The 18,125-nt window shown below is 33.2% G+C and overlaps 1 protein-coding gene and 1 long non-coding RNA gene across 2 annotated transcripts; both read left to right on the forward strand.

Moving 5' to 3' along the window:
* The first annotated feature begins 24 nt into the window (after nt 1–24).
* Nucleotides 25–1,907, forward strand: LOC123673599. The gene is made up of 4 exons (XR_006746506.1): nt 25–269; nt 328–817; nt 925–1,140; nt 1,649–1,907. It is a non-coding gene; the product is annotated as an uncharacterized LOC123673599 (long non-coding RNA).
* A 1,256-nt stretch (nt 1,908–3,163) lies between these two features.
* Nucleotides 3,164–4,501, forward strand: LOC123673590 (lysM and putative peptidoglycan-binding domain-containing protein 3). Its single transcript, XM_045608173.1, has 3 exons — nt 3,164–3,331; nt 3,393–3,543; nt 3,787–4,501. The coding sequence occupies exons 1-3, from the start codon at nt 3,309–3,311 to the stop codon at nt 4,282–4,284; spliced, it is 672 nt and encodes a 223-aa protein (XP_045464129.1). The 5' UTR covers nt 3,164–3,308; the 3' UTR covers nt 4,285–4,501.
* The last annotated feature ends 13,624 nt before the right edge of the window (nt 4,502–18,125 follow it).

Below are 18,125 nucleotides of genomic sequence, written 5' to 3' on the forward strand. Positions count from 1 at the left end.
GTCGGCCTGGCAACGCTGGACCACCTCAGTATTCTGGTATTCTATGCATCTTACTTTAGACCACCTCAGTTGGCTAAATCTGCATAATTCTTTGTTTTAATTATTTTGTATTTTCATTTATAACCATTAGAAGTGATATTAGATATGCCTTGCAAGTGTTTTTTGTGTGGTTTCACTTATATTGTAGGAGGTGAAATTAGTCTTCACAGCTGAGTTCCATCCCATAGGCGTGCAGAATCCTGTTTTTTTTTCCTTAGAGCATATATTCAGTTATAATTAAAAACAATCCAAAACTAATTTATACGACTAATTAATGTTTTTTTTAAGACTTCCATCGAATCAACTTGAACGAGAAAAATGGTTGCAGAGAATTTCTTGGAACTGACCGAAGTTGGAGAAAAAAATTTTTTCTTTGCTCAAATCACTTCCCTGAGGATTGCTTTCGACTAATGATCCTATGAAAGAGGCTTATACCAGGAAGTTTGCCTTCTCCTTCTGAAATCAAATTGGAAATACCTCTATAAGTTGTAACGAGAACTTATTTTCATAATTTTTCGTATTTATTATAATTCCATGCAATGAAAATCTTCCTCAGAATATCATCATCTAATATAAAAAAATTTGTAGGACCTACTCAGAAGGGAATGGAACTATTGAAGCACAGGACAGAATCTGATTCTAAAACACAAGAGAGATTTGAGACTTCAGCTACTTTTAACTCTCCTTCAAAATGTGCATCTTCTAGCTCTAGTGACACTAAGAACCTAAGGCTTATCCAAGGAGGTTTGCCTTCGGAAATTAAATTGGAAATACCTCTGTAAGTTGTAACCAAAACTTTTTTTCATAATTTGTCATATTTCTTATAATTCCTTGCATTGAAAATCTTCCTCAGAATATTACCATATAACATAAAGCAATTTGCAGGACTCAGAAGGGAATGGAAGTATTGAAGAACAAGACTCTACGGAATCTCTATATGATTCTAAAATACAATCTCCATCAAAAAAAATAATTGAGATTTGACACTCCAATTACCAATGATCCAGAAGAAACACTGACTTTAACCTCTCCTTCAAAATGTGCATCATTTAGCTCTAATGCCAATTCTTTCTCTGGGAAACGAAGAATATCCAAAATGAAGTAAGATATATCATAAAAGAAAACTCCATTTTAAATTCTGCTTTTCTAAGTCGAGACAGTTTTTCTCAAATCCCCGCTATATTGGAGACTATTCACATCGTCATTTGGAAAACCCTATGCTGCGAAAGAAATACTTTAGGTTGTCTCCAAGAATCCTGTCCAATTTCAAGGTCAAAAATAAAATATTGTGTGTGTCCATCCTGAAGTCAAACAGCACCGAGTCAAAACTACATTTGAGAAAAATCTTGGGGTATCTTTCCAATGCCTATAAATTTGTAGTTGATATCTATACTCAGGCTGAAAAGACATTTAGGTGGACAGAAAGAGTTTTTAATATATTCGATAAAAATTATTCGAACTTGTTATTCCGTCTGGTTCTCACTACATTGAACAGTGTAGATCCAAAATTGTTCAATGTTTTCAATCAGCATCTGTTTGATGATGAACCAGAGATAATCCATGGTCCTGCTATAACGAAAATGATTCTGGAAACTTATTTCAATTTCAGGATTCACCACGAATTGAGAAATCGACAGAGTGCAAAATTAGATTTGAATCGGTTGAGAAGTAGATTGACAAAAACTATATTTGAAAATCAATAGAATTTTCTAATAATGTTTGAAACCAATAATTTTATTTATACTGTAATTCTGTCATAAATATATACTGTTGTTTTATTGAACCGATAGATTTTTTTAATAATATTTGTAAACCAATTATTTATATTCTGTATTTCTGAGATAAATATATTCTGTTGTTTTTTCTAATGTCTTTTCTCTCTATTGCTACATTCATGACCTGTTTCCATATGATTGAATAATATACAGTAATATTTTCCTTATATCAAATCTAGGAAGTCTTCTGGACGCATTAGTAATATTAGTATATATTATATATATATATATATATATATATATATATATATATATATATATATATATATATATATATTTGCTGAGAATATTATTGTACCCATAAAAGCAGAAAAAAGACATGAAATTGCAAAAAATGATTTTTATGTTTTAGAGAAAGATTGGATTTTTGTCAGTAATTTTATTTATTTTATGAAAGTAGCAATACTGCATCATTTTGTCATGTTTCAACTTGATTCCAACCAAATAAAATATATTAATCATATAAAGTTATCGCTAGACATAAATGCGTTGGCCCCTGTTCCACAAATTCTCAACAGTTTAAATATTATTTCCCTTCTCTGTGAGGGGCTGCCCTTATTATTTTTCTTTTATTATTTCAGTTGTAAATCTAGTGCTTAATCAAATATTTTTTTCTGAAAATACAAAATGGGGCCTAAGACAATTTAACTCAAATTTTCAGTAAATCATTGTTCATGAAAAATAGTTTTCACTAGTTTATTATGTTTTGAAGAAGTTGAATAAATTCAATTAAAATCCACCATCCTATCCTGCCATTCATTGTTGAATAAATCGTGCAATCAGATTCATGAGAAATTTACAGAAAATATTTTATATGAGAAAATGCAACAGAAAAAAAGATTTCCTGCGAATTCCTACTGCCCTTCACATCTTAAGAAATGGAAATAATAATTTGAGTGTTAAATTGAAATTCATACAGCAAAAAAGATTTTATCCGTATTTATGTTTAATAATTATCAGAAATCTTTTTTTCCTAACTTCACAATGGCTAAATCATAAAACTGAGAAAAACATTGACCTTTTCTAATTACGAAAGAATTTTCATAAATAAATCACACTCTAAACTATTGTTGAGCACCAATTGATTATTTCGAAATAAATCAAAATATGTTACGCCACTGCCATAGACGCCGGTGAGACAAGGAGTTACGAATGTTGGCATCCAAACAAATGCTTCAGTTACAAGGCGATTTCCATTCCTCTTATTAATGTTCTAAGATACCGAACGCAGTAATTGAAAATGAAAACCACTAGTAACCGCTCTGAAATTCTTGGCGATATGCGGACCTCACCCAAAATGATATTCTATGCTCTATGCTTCATAATATTTTCTAAAAACATAACCTTTGTTGAAATTCCTAGTTCTGTTCATAGACCTAATATGGATATAATATGGATATTAGGTCTATGGTTCTGTTCTATAGTGTTTTTCAGTGTAATCTCTGGTGTTTTTGTTTTATATTCGCTATCTAGTTCGAAATTTTTTAAACTTTCATGATGATGAAAAAAAGAAACAGGTATATTCTTCAAAGAAATACTCCAATGAATTATTAATACTTTTATTTGTATATTCTTTAGGTATAAATATAAAGAATGTGATGGAGAAAGTGATGAAGAAACAGAATTTTTTATCAAGTCAACGACGACAAGAAGAGAATTACCGTGTGTTGAAAAAAATATTCAAGAAGGAGATACTTTACAGTCTCTGGCTATACGACATTCTTGTACTGTAAGAATGATAATTATTCTAACATATGTTGGACATTGTAAATCAATAAAATTTTCGAAAGCTTCTAATTAAAAAGTTTTCTTGTTTCCTTGACATAATGGATATTAAAAGTGAATAGCAGACCTTAGGTTCATAAAAATAATATGATTTTGTTCTTCATTCAATTCTAATTGTCCCAACTCAGCTAGCTTCTTTTCAACAGTTTGAAGATTTATGTGATATTAAATTTGAAAATGTTTTTAGATTGAAGAGATCAAGAGGCTCAATAACATACATAAGGAAAATGAAATATTTGCAAGAAATGTTATAAAAGTGCCTCTTAAAGTACTCTCTGAAGCTTTAGCTCCTATACATACAAGTGGATCTACAACACCTGAAAATAAACTTCTCGATATTGAATCTCCTAATATCGATCCGATAGATATCAATTTGAAAATAGAACAACAAAGTGCAACTCATGAAACTAAGGTTAATGAAATTATATTCAACAGTCAAATTTCCCAGAAGCCCATTGATATCAATCTGGATGAAGTAGATATCAATGATGAAGAAGAGCAACTTATATCTTCTACCAAGTCATCTGACATTTTAGGATCTTTGTTGACCTGTAATGGGATTGATGGTGACATATCTTTTGTTGGATTGATTATATTCATTGTTGTTTTGATATTTGCAGTTCCTTTAATTTATGTATTTTATATAGCAGAACACCTTGAAAAATATCATCATTATCAAACATGAAATAATTCAGTTTTTCATTGATGATCTTTATTGTGATACTAGAAAGAATTTATGCTAAGTTGTGATTTCAAGGTTGGCAAAGATTAAAAATGCCTTTTTGGGTTGTTATTTATATTTATTGATGTTGACATGTATTTGATTTATTCTCTATTATAGTTACATGGAACCAGTGAAAAATTTCACTATTTTTTTAAGGAAAAAAATTCTTTATCTGGAATGAAGTGTAGTATTATTACAAAACCTTACATTGGATCCACATATTGTATTTTATGAATATAAAGACATCACATGCCTCTTTTGATCCAAACTATAGTGGAGACTTAAAGATATGTTCACACGGTAATATCCTCCTAGTAGATATTTGTGTATTCATTCATGGAGGACGAGAAGGGATAAACCTAGAATGAGTACTCACTTCTGTATTATACCTCTAATGTCCAGTTGCACCATTAGCCTAAACATTGATTACTTTCTGATTTCTTAATTTTAATAGAGAACAAGAAGGGATAAACCTAGAATGAGTACTCACTTCTGTATTATACCTCTAATGTTGAGTTGCACCATTAGAGAGAGGAGAACTTATGAGTTTCCTTGATACTAACAGAGATGCTACTGTGGGCAACCTGTCAAGAATCTAAAACCATTAAAAAAGGAAATTTATTACTCTGAGGTAGTCAAAATCATAAGAACGAAAGAAAACAAATCTTGACATGATGTTTATATGTTATTGAATTGAATGAAATGTACATACTTTTTTCATATATTTCATTTCAAATAGCTTAATTAAATGATAAAATATATATGATGAAATTTGACCATCTCATATGTGAATCAGGAAAATTGAGAAATTTCAAACCATATTTCTTACTGAGATAGTAGGGATAGAACAGGATTCAATTTAACAATCAGTTGGACTCGTTAATATCTCAATGAAATGAAAGAAAGTATTTTTTTAGGAATCAACAAACCTCTTATTGGTTATAATGTGAAAATAAGTAATAATGATCATTTCTATCAACTAAGATGTTTTGAGTTGAAATTCCTACTGCATTACAATTTTTAAATGGTGGTAATATTTCTTTTACTTGAGGTAGAAAGCTTTTCAATATTTTTCATGGGAGTAAATAGAAGCAAATTCGGAATAATGTTTTTATTTTGAAAGGATTATCATCATAATGAAAATTTTCATCAGATAAAAGAGGATAACATTCACTCATCTCATCCATGATTCAGAAGAATTTGAAATCTTCTTTTTAAAGCATCCAGGCTATCATTCACTTTCTAAAGTCACTATTTATTGAAACTGTTCATGACATGAATGATTGATTAAACTTGTATGAAAAATATAGGTACTATTTGTACTCGAGTTTTCTGTTTTTTATTGAAATGCTTGTATATTAGTTTCTATTAAATTACATAAATTATTTTGCCCATAACAGCTTTAACTCACTCACTAAAAGCATTTTTGCATGAAATTATTTTTAATTTGTGAATTTTAAAATTTTATTGCATTCTATTATTATCTTCAAGGGGGTAAGAGATGAATAAATTCTTGAAGTTACTCTTCTGAATATATTTTTCAATTAAATACTCAGTAAAAATTCTATAAAGCAATTGGAATTTATTAGATTTTTGGATTACTCATTGAAGAACAAAACACAGATATAACAATACTTAATTTCAATATAGAATATAAATAAGCTATAGATGCAATGCCAAGACTTTGTTTAGCAATCCAATCATAAAATAATTCTCTCTTCATAGATTTATATAATCCTCATGATCACCACTGTCAAAACAAAACATCCAGGTAAAAATCCAAATATCCAGCATTCAAAATAGTGCTCCTTCTACTTTTACCCTTGAATATACTTGAAAAACATTTTGTTTTCTTTCTAGAGTCCACTGTTGAATAATGCTGGCATTTTCAAATAACCAAGTTTCCTCCAGATAAATGAATTTCACATTTTGTTGCAAATATTCTCTGTATTCACCATAAAATCGTACTCAACTCATTATATTTTTCTGTTTATCAATAAGAATTTTCCTTTTATTAACTGTTTTGAACTTGTAACCAATTACGTTTATGTAATGTTGTCTTTGATTGATTAAAATCCAGATGCTTTTTGGTCAATTTTCATCCAGGCTGATATATTGGTTGCTTTTGGCTCGGGTTTTGGTAACAATCAAATCATTCAATGATTCTTTGAAGGTGAAATCGTATTGCACAGGTTTTCTTCCACTAATAATAATAAATAATCTTTATTTCAAAACAATTCAAGTTACAAAAAAGAAGAGAAATGAAACAGTGTCAAAAAAGAAATGTCCCAAATTAAAACCCGATACTGACCAATCAAAAGCGATGTGTAACCGAGTATGATCGTGCAAAGTCGTGAAACAAAACACGAAACGTTTACTGGAATAAATTCGAATATTTGAAATAGAGAGAGAGTTTATTGGTATTTCAATTACAAGAATTGCTTCCATAGATCATAAATATAATGAAAGATATACATATATAGGTACATAATGGCACAAAACTCATAAATAATAAATAACAAGAATCTTAATTTGTTGATAGCGCTACCTACAGTTGACATAACGAAGCTTAACTAATATTCTCAAAATTGGCAAAACAAAAGCTAATCAGTCCATACACCTGGTTTAAAGACATCTTACTTAGAAGCAAAATTCGTAAAGCTAGTATTAAGATGCATAGAATCCCTGGTGCATAGACAAATAAAGATAATAATTTTTTCATGCCCTGGTGTGTGTACTGATTCGATTTTGTTTCAGGCTTTTTGAGGTGTTGCTTTGGTGTTCTGGTTCACCAGAGTTCTGTAAAGTGGCGCTCTTCAGAAATTTTTGAATTCCCGCTATCTGACTGGCACCGTTTGAAAATGAAATACTGATTTTTATGCGGGTACGCGCACTTGTCGCAATCGTACATGTGTGCACACAGAGAAAAGCTAGTCTATGGTTGATGGCGGTATGTCAGTTCTGTTTTAGACAAAGAGCAGATAAGATATATACCAAGCTATTAACCGTCTTTATAATCTATTATAATATAATTCAGTATTAATTTATTATTAATTAATACTCAAAAGTGTCTATTAAATATAGTTCTCTATATCTAAATTGTAGATTAATTACGAGAACCACTTTGTTATCGTTTTAGATCCTTACAGCACTTCTATATTTCACCTAAGGCCTTAAATATTATTATTAATAGTCTTTATTCTCATAATCGACATATGCTCATATTCATACTCATACTCGTTTATTTCCCTCAAAACTTTACAGGGTAGGTCAATTGCGTTGCCATTCTGAGGAAGAAGTAAACTTTTCTCCGTTCTGTAGCATAGATGTTTTGCGAATATTGTGTGGATTCGGAGGTTAACCGTTGTTCTTACCACGTGTAGTCTTGAGTTTTATTGGAAAAATTAAATATTAGTAATTAATACTAGTGGAAATCCTTGTTGAGATTAATTTTCATATCTTACTAAATCTTTGTGATACAAAATTTAAGTGAGGTAGGCAACTACTGGGATTATTAACATCTTTAACAGAGGTGTTATCTTTGAAGCCGATAGAACTTTTGTTTTTTGATGGATTGGAATTCAGGGGGGTCTGAGGACCCCCCTGTATCGCTTATCTCCCCCCCGAGATCGCCTATGTCCCCTAGAACCATAGGTTTACTAACCCCAACCTCTCAAAAAATATTAAATAACTTATATTCAATTGGTGAAGAATCAGATGGTGAGAATTTCTCTGTTGCTGAATTGTCTCTCCTATCAAGAGAGGTAAATAAGCTGGCAGACTCCTTCCACGATGATTCAGAAATCATTGAGGAAGCAAATTCCTTGTCGCAATCAATTTCTCAAATTATGACACAAAAAGCTAACCGCTCAAAACCAAATAAAACTAAGCTCCATTCAAATATAACCACACAGATCTGGGCCCATTTATGGTAATAATAGAATCAAAATCTACAAGAAATATCGGGAACATCCACCCCATGAACTTGGCTAAAAAGCTAAACACTTTCAACTACAAAGGAATCAAAAATATCTCTAAAAGAGGCAAAAATAGAATTTCATTAGAATTTGATTTTCCTGATAGAGCTAACAATTTTTTAAAAGAAAATCCATTTGTGAATGATCCCGATATTGATGTATTTATTCCATCTAGAATGGTCACAAGTAAAGGGGTCATAAAATATGTTGGGTCAGAAATAACAAAAGAGGATTTAATCAACCATGCAGAAAGTAAAGTTAAAATATTAGATGCTCGACAACTGAATAGAAGAATAACTACAGAAGGTGTAGTTTCTTACGTCCCATCGAATACTTGGATACTAACATTTCAGGGAAAAAACCTACCAGATAGAATTGTGTGATGTTCTTACCAGGTACCAGTCTTATCGTTCATGCAGGGTGAAATAAGACACACACTCAAGGGAGTATCAGACGAGGTTTATTCATAGTATCACCAACTTTTACATTACACGAGATCGTGTGAAGAAACAATAATGTCGAATCTAGAACTCTCTAGCACATTTCTTATCGAACTGCCTATATCGGCTTATATGCATATTTATATATGAGAATATAGTTTACAAATTATCATTGACGACATAGTAACAAATAATTGGTAATTCAACAATGAATTCCAATAGTAGCTACCTTGCGGAAATATCGCTACTGAAATTGATATTGGAATTTGACCTACATAACAATTGTCTTGTGTATTTTATATTTAATTTAACATGTCAATGAATATATCACATATGGGTTGCCTAACAAAGTTTAGTCCAGAGTAGGTTTAATTAATAATTAAAAAAAATTTTTTTTCGAACATTTCACCGGTTTGCTTATTAGATAAATTCTATATCAATCGAAAGTATGAAGCCCATAGAATGTGCAAACGTTAGGTTGCCTATTTTTTTCCGGTCACAACTCTCGGTTGCCAGGTATAAACAGGTCAATCTATACTTGCATTTTGCAACGGTCTGACTATTCAATCAAAATCAATATGATTAAAGATTATTTTATTATGAACACGGTGGTATAGGGTTGCCTGCGAAAAATCAGTCCAGAATCCCGGTTGTCGAATTTTAAAAAGTTAAATATTGCTGCGAGTGAGGACACAGCATAGCAGCTGTTTGAAGTCCGTCCAGTGAAAGAAAGAGAGTGCGCATGCTATTTGTTCTTGGAAATGAAAAGGATAGCGATAGACTCGTATATGCGTGCATTATTTTGGAGCAGATAATTATCAAAATAGATGAATAGTTATTTAATTTTTTTTTAATCAATTAATTATTTATGTGTGTATATTTTTTATGTGACACTAAATGAAAAGGATAGCGATAGACTCGTGTATGCGTGCATCATTTTGGAGTAGATAATTTTTGAAATAGGGGAATAGTCAATTAATTATTTATGTGTGTATATTTTTTATGTGAAATTCCAGTTAGACATATCAGGTGTGTGAATAAGTCTTTCCCGTTTTTTTTCAAATTTTGAGCATTTATTGTGAAAAAATGGTTACAAATGAATTATTGAAAGTATTGGCCATCGCTAGCTACAACTTTTCCCCATCTTTCTGGCAACATACGAATCCCGTTGCGAAAAAATTCGACCGGTTTGGCCTCTATCCAGTCATCCACCCATTTTTTGGCTTCCTCGTAGGAATGGAAGTGCTGGTCAGCCAGGCCATGCGTCATCGATCTGAAGAGATGGTAATCAGACGGAGCAATGTCTGGACTATAAGGCGGGTGGGGTAGGACTTCCCATTTGAGCGTTTCTAAGTATGTTTTCACCGGCTGTGCAACATGTGGGCGAGCATTGTCATGTTGCAAAATAACTTTGTCGTGGCTGTCGGAGTATTGTGGCCGTTTTTCTCGAAGTGCGCGGCTCAAACGCATCAATTGTCGTCGATAGACCTCGCCTGTGATCCTTTCATTCGGTTTCAGAAGCTCATAGTAAACCACACCTAGCGGTCCCACCATATACAGAGCATGAGCTTGGCGCCATGAATATTTGGCTTGGCCGTCGATGATGATGCATGGCCGGGTAGTCCCCATGATTTTCTTCGCTTCGGTTTATCGTAACGGATCCATTTTTCATCGCCAGTCACGATACGATGCAGAAAACCCTTTCTTTTATGTCGCTGAAGCAGCTGTTCGCAAGTGAAAAAACGCCGTTCGACGTCTCTCAGCTTCAGTTCGTACGGCACCCACTTTCCTTGCTTTTGGATCATTCCCATGGCTTTCAAACGCTTGGAAATGGTTGTTCGGTCAACTCCCAATGCTTCAGCAAGTTCTTCTTGCGTTTGACACGAATCTTCATCAAGCAAAGTCGCCAATTTTTGATCTTCAAAGATTTGCGGCCGCCCGGAACGCTCCTTGTCTTCCACGTCGAAATCGCCACTTTTCAAGCGTCGAAACCATCCGCGAACACTTGAATCATCGACACAACCTTCTCCATAAGCTTCCTGAAGCAACCGATGCGCCTCGGCAGCAGATTTCTTCAAATTGAACCAATAAAGTGAAACTTCCCGCAAATGACGTCGACTCGGCTCAAATTTCGACATTTTCACGATTTCAAAAATTTATGATGCGAAAAAATTTCAACTAATGTGTTAGTGTGGAATTTTTGACAGATGAATAAGCTTTGATTATGACATATGTAACCATTAAATACTCGCACAGTATTGGTGGCGCCATCTCTTACAAAAAACGGGAAAGACTTATTCACACACCTGATATTTTTTTCCACTGAATAGAATACCAAATGTGAGATAATGGTATATTTTCAACGGAAGTTTACACACCACCTGTTTTCAATGAGGCACCCTTCGGATATTCCATCATTCTTCGTATTTATTCTCAGCCGACAGAAGTTTTATGATTTTATTATGTTTAAGTAGGTACGTTCTTCTAGAAACACGTAAAACGTAGAACCTCAATGAGAATGAACAATGAATTGATTCATAGAAACAGTCTAGACATCCGAATTTCCATATTCCCAATCGCCTCGGTTATATTTTTTAAAACTACCAAAATCTACTAAAATCTACCAAAGGATTTCTTCCTACTTAAAACTCCATGAAAATGCGAAAAATCTACTAAAAAAGTAGATTTCTACTAAATCTGGTCACACTGTATACGAGTCTATCGCTATCTTTTTCATTTCCAAGAACACATCAATATTGAATCCTGTTACGATCTGTCATCCGATCATAGTCCCATAATAATCACCCTTAGCACTCACCCGATCCAGAAGAAGTCTATACCAAAATTATGCACCGCAAAAACAGACTGGGAACTATTTCGGAAAACAATTGATGAAGTCATAACTCTGAACCATCGAATAAGTAATGACGAAGAAATAGAAGAAGTTGTTAAATACCTGACAGAAATCATACAATACGCGTCCTGGACTGCTACACCAGATACGAGTGAAAAAGTGGAAATTCAAAATACATCACTATACCTTAGGCAAATGATATCTGAAAAACGAAGAATGAGACGACTATGGCAAAGAAGTAGAAACCCATCAGTCAAAAGGAATCTAAACAGACTAACTCACGAGATCACGAAAACCTTACAAGAGATAAAGAACAACAGTTTCCATAACTATATAACCCAGCTATCTCCTGACGACCATTCTTTGTGGAAAGCAACAAAAAAGTTGAAACAGCCCATAGTAAGCAACTCACCCATCAAAAAATCTAATGGAACTTGGGCTCGCACAAACTCTGACAAATCAACAGTTTTTGCTGAATATCTAGCTGAAGTATATAGTCCCAACCAACAAGGTAACTCTGACAGTGAAATCAAAGATTTTCTAAATGCTCCTAACCAGTCATCTCTTCCAATTAAGCCCTTTACACCGAAGGAAGTATTCAGTGAAATTAAATTATTGAATCCACGCAAAGCACCTGGACATGATCTTATAGTAGGAGACGTACTGAAAAACCTGCCACGGAAAGCCATAGTCCTTCTCACTACCATACTTAATAGAATTTTAGAAATAGGCTACTATCCAATGCAGTGGAAACTCGCACAAGTGATCATGGTACTCAAACCCGGCAAGCCACCAACAAACTGTGAATCTTACCGCCCGATTAGTCTATTACCTATCATGTCAAAGTTATTCGAAAAACTCCTACTAAAAAGACTAGAAGAAACAACATCACTGAAAGAACATGTGCCAGATCACCAATTTGGATTACGTAATAACCATTCAACAATCCAACAATGCCATCGAATTGTCAACAAAATCAAAACTTGTCTTGAAACGGGAGAGTACTGCACCTCGGTGTTCCTAGATGTAAAACAAGCCTTTGACAGAGTTTGGCATGAGGGACTACTATACAAACTGAAAAAAATCTTACCTGACCGTTTTTACAAAATATTGAAGTCATACTTGAACGACCGCTACTTGCAGGTTAAAACAGAGGACTCGTTATCCGATTATAAGACCATAAGATCAGGAGTTCCACAGGGTAGCGTACTCGGACCTATACTCTACCTGATATATACCTCGGATATCCCACAAACTGACCAGTCTACCATAGCAACATTTGCGGACGACACAGCAATTATAACCTCAGATGCAGACCCATTGTTATCATCCCAAAAACTACAAAATCATCTGGATGCTCTCTCTGATTGGCTTGAAAAATGGAAGATTGAAATTAACACCAACAAGTCGGCCCAGGTAACTTTTACCAATAAAAAAGGGAAACCCCCACAAGTAAAATTGCAAAACACACCCATACCTATCCAAACAGAGATCAAGTACCTGGGACTACATTTGGATGAGAAACTGACATGGAAAACTCATATAAAAATGAAACGGCGACAACACGACCTAAAGGTGAAGAAAATGTACTGGCTATTGAACAAAAAATCGAAGCTATCTCTTGAAAATAAAGTGACAATCTATAAATGTATCCTAAACCCAGTGTGGACTTACGGAATAGAACTATGGGGATGTTCTAAGCCGTCCAACACAAGAATACTCGAGGCATTCCAGTCCAAAACACTGCGTATGATAGCAGGAGCACCATGGTACGTCACAAACTACAGCTTACAAAATGATCTGAGAATAAAATCAATAAAAGATACAATAACGCCAAGAATCAACAAATACAAGGACCGAACCACAAATCATGAAAATATAATGATAAGCAATCTTTTCGCCCAACCCCTCTTGGAGAAGAGATTGAAAAGAACCTGGCCCGAAGACCTCTTGGAGGAATGATTGTACGGAGAACCATTGATGGATGGTACCCGACTCAAGCCATGAACCAATACTTATAACATTTACTAATTACTATATAAGTAGATTGTAAATATGCAATAAACAGTTAATAAAAAAAAAAAAAATTTCCAAGAACAAATAGCATGCGCACTTTTTTTTTTTCACTGGACGGACTTCAAACAGCTGCTATGCTGTGTCCTCACTCGCAGCAATATTTAACTTTTTAAAATTCGACAACCGGGATTCTGGACTGATTTTTCGCAGGCAACCCTATACCACCGTGTTCATAATAAAATAATCTTTAATCATATTGATTTTGATTAAATAGTCAGACCGTTGCAAAATGCTAGTATAGATTGACCTGTTTATACCTGGCAACCGAGAGTTGTGACCGGAAAAAAATAGGCAACCTAACGTTTGCACATTCTATGGGCTTCATACTTTCGATTGGTATAGAATTCATCTAATAAGCAAACCGGTGAAATGTTCGAAAAAAGAATTTTTTTTAATTATTAATTAAACCTACTCTGGACTAAAATTTGTTAGGCAACCCATATGTGATATATTCATTGACATGTTAAATTAAATATAAAATACGTTTTATCAAATAAGCATCTCGGTGAAGGTCGTTCTATATCGGGATCTTAGACTAATATGAGAATATAGTTTACAAATTATCATTGACGACATAGTAACAAATTATTGGTAATTCAACAATGAATTCCAATAGTAGCTACCTTGCGGAAATATCGCTACTGAAATTGATATTGGAATTTGACCTACATTACACCCCCCCGCTTGAAAAAAAAAATTTTTTTCTTTGTTAATAAAAAAAATTTCTACTTATCTAAGACTTACTCTTAACTATATGTATACATTATCTTAAAGCTATATCACTAAATTCCCTTAATGTCCTATTTACATATACTATTACTAATACTATTATTATCTATGACATGTCTATTAAAAAAATACGGTTTAACCATGTTCTTATGCACTTCTTTCACTTTATTGTCTTTTTTCAACACTACATTAGAATTCTTGACGTCAATTATTTCATATGGACCGCTAAACAAAGCGTCCAATTTATTTTCAATATTCTTGTTTTCTAAAAGTACCTTATCGCCTATTTTGTAATCAACTTTCTTACAATTTCTATCAAAAGTATGTTTCCTTTTGATTTTTACCTTCACCAAATTTTCTCTTGCATCTTTCCAAGCTTTTTGCAATCTGTATTTCAATTCAATGGGATAATTATCGAAATTGTATATGGGATCGATTTGGTTTTCGATATTTTGTGGAATTCTACTAGGTTTTCCAAAAACAAGTTCATAAGGAGTATAGAGAGTGGATGAATTCACGGTATTGTTATATGAAAAACACCAAAAGTGTACCCAATTACTCCAATTATTACTTTCTTCATTTGCACGCATACGGAGATAAGCTCCTAAGTGTTTATGTGAGTTTTCAATCATACCTAGAGTTTCGTGGTGATGAGCTGTTGAATTCAGATGACTAATATGAAGCAACTCGCACGATTCCCTGAAAACTTTATCTAAAAATTCCGTACCTTGATCCGTAACAACTTCAGAGGGTATACCATATCTAAGTACAAAATTTTCTATGAAAGCTTTTGCAACTGTTTCAGCCTCTTTATTCAGCAATGGATATCCCTCAATGAACTTAGTAAGATCACACTGAATTGTAAGGATATATTTATTTTCGTTAATATCGACGGGTAATGGCCCTACCAAATCTAAATATATTTTTTGAAATGCAGAAGATGCTGTTGAAGTAATTGTCATTGGTTCCTTCCGCGGTAAGGAATATTTATACCTTTGGCAATCATCACACTTCTTCACAAAATTTTGAACGTCTTCTTTCAAGCCATTCCAAAAGTATTCCCTTTTTATGTTATTGTACATGCGGTTTATACCTGCATGTCCTCCTGTAGGTAACATATGATAGTCATTCAAAATTATTTGTCTCATTTCTCTACTTTCAATCCGTTTCACATTTCTAACAATATTTATCGTTAAAGATTTCCCTAAAATTTAATTTTTGTATTTCATCAACACATTTAAAAATTGAATATTATGCGAGCTCTTCAGTAAACATAATTCTTTTATATTATTTCTTGTGCACAATTCTTCCAGATTCCTCAACGATATACCTAAGTCATGCGTTGATCGGATATTCTGGTTTAAATAAATAATATGTGAATTCACATCGTATACTAAATTGTACTGAATTTTGTGTTGATTTATTTTCAATTTGGAAAATTCTTCATTAGAAAGTGGCCTCAACTCTACACTTTCTACTGGACGTTTCAATACTTCGACTACAACAGGGTGATCAGTCCTTTCGAGTGAAATATTCGTCTGGGATTGTTCGCTAGGGTTTTCTTTTTTTGAATGAGATCTTGTTATGACATTTAATTTTTCGATTGAACTATTTTGTATTTCTTTCTGGTCTTCTGATTCTAATTTTATTCTCGACAATGCATCTGCGGTAACATTTTCCGAACCTTTGATGTAATGTACTGAAAAGTCATATTCTTCTAATATTAATCTGAATTTCGTTAATCTGCTAGATGGGTTTGTCATATTGAATAAGTAAATTAGTGGACGGTGATCCTTTAAGATTTTAAACTTCCTTCCAAATAAATATGGCCTAAAGTGTTTTACTGACCAAATAATTGCCAAAAGCTCTTTCTCAATTGTGCAATAATTCTTTTCTGCTGAATTTAAACTTCTTGAAGCATAAGCAATTGGATGGTCATTAGAATTTGATAAGACTGAGCCTAAAGCAAATCCACTTGCATCTGTCCTAAGGATAAACTCATTACTTTCTGAAAAGTCTGGATATTGTAGGATAGGTGCTTTTTGCAAAATCGTTCTTAAAGTTTGAAATGCCTTTTCGCAATCTTCGTTCCACTGAAAAACTTTTCCTTTGCGGGACAAGTCATTCAAAGGTTGTGCAATTGCGGCGAAATTTCTGATAAATTTTCTGTAATAATTTGTCAATGCCACAAACCGTTTCGCTTCGTCAGAATTTTTTGGTACAGGATATTTTGAAATAGCGGAAATCTTTTCAGGATCTGGAGATATACCTTTATCTGAAATGATATGCCCTAAATATAATATTTCTTTTTTCAAAAATTCACATTTGATGGGATTCAATTTCAAATTGACTTTTCTCAAACGATGTAAAACTTTCAAAAGATTTTGATTATGATTTTGCAAAGAATGTCCAGAAACTATTAAATCATCTAAATATATAAAACATGAATCATAATTTAAGCCTGACATAGCTATTGTCATGAGTCTTGAAAATGCACTGGGACTCGTTTTTAAACCCATTCCTAATCTTTTCATTTGATATTGACCTCTTTCTGTAGTGAAAGCTGTATATGGTCTACTGTCGGGATGTAATTCTAGTTGGTAATATCCTTGGGCTAAGTCAAGATGGAAAAAATACATTGCTCCTGACAAAGAATCCAAGATTTCAGTTATGTTCGGTAAAGGAAATTTATCATCCTTAATTTGCTTATTCAATAACCTATAATCTAAAACTACTCTGAATTTTTTAACTCCATTTTTATCCGGTTTCTTTGGTACAATCAATAATGGTGATAACCATTCTGATTTTGCTTCTTCTATGATTCCATCTTGCAACATTTTGTCGACTTGTTTATGAATCTCGCTTTTCTGTGAGTGTGGTAACCTGTATGGTTTTACATATACGGGTTGCGCTTCAGATTCGAGTAAAATTTTTTGTCGATATAAATTAGTAACTGTTAGAGGGTCTCCTTCAAGATGAAAAACATCCGCATATTTAGCACAGATTTTCTGAATAGATGTTTTCTCTTCTTCATTCAATGACTTTATATTAACTGAATCCAACACTTCATCTACTCTTTCTACCGATATATAATTTCGACCATAATTTAGTACTTCGAAATTTGAAAGAATTTCAAGTTTTGGTTGAAAATTCTCTTTCGTTCACGTTTAATATTCTGACTGGAATTTTATTTGCTTTAGGTTTTGCAATCGTACTTGCAATAATCACTCCATCGCTAATCTGTTCGTTCAAAATAACACAATCCTCTGTTTCATCGGTATAACAATAATGAATTATTTCGCATCTGGGAGGTATAATAGTACAATATTCCACCTTTGATTTCAAGGGGACACTAATTTCATCGTTATCATTATGCAATTTTCAAAGGTTAAAAAATTGAAGGGCACAAACCAGAGTATAGCTAACGATCTGACTTTGAAGCAGCGAAATGAATCCAAGATACTAAGAACTAATCTTATCCAGGCAAGAGCTAATACATCTTGCAAGTCATTCATTCGAGGTAATCGTCTTGTAATTGGCACCAAACAGTATACAGTGGAGGACTTGGTGAGCATTCAGCCAGAGAGAAAGCCTCACAGTGCACCCTCCACACCTTCAACCTCTTCTTGTCCGACCAAAGTACGAAAAAATCTACAGGACGAGGAAAGTCAAGATAGTAGTGAAGCGGGCTGGAAAACTACAGATGACCATGCTGAAACGAGTAGG

This window comes from Harmonia axyridis, chromosome 1, assembly GCF_914767665.1.
Source record: "Harmonia axyridis chromosome 1, icHarAxyr1.1, whole genome shotgun sequence".
NCBI lineage: Eukaryota > Metazoa > Arthropoda > Insecta > Coleoptera > Coccinellidae > Harmonia > Harmonia axyridis.

Excerpts from the sequence above, each read along its gene's own strand:
- LOC123673590 (XM_045608173.1), top strand. The coding sequence starts at position 3,309 with ATGATGATGAAAAAAAGAAACAG. Across the intron at positions 3,332-3,392 it reads ATGATGAAAAAAAGAAACAG|GTATAAATATAAAGAATGTG; the intron begins GTATATTCTTCA and ends TATATTCTTTAG. Across the intron at positions 3,544-3,786 it reads CTATACGACATTCTTGTACT|ATTGAAGAGATCAAGAGGCT; the intron begins GTAAGAATGATA and ends AAATGTTTTTAG.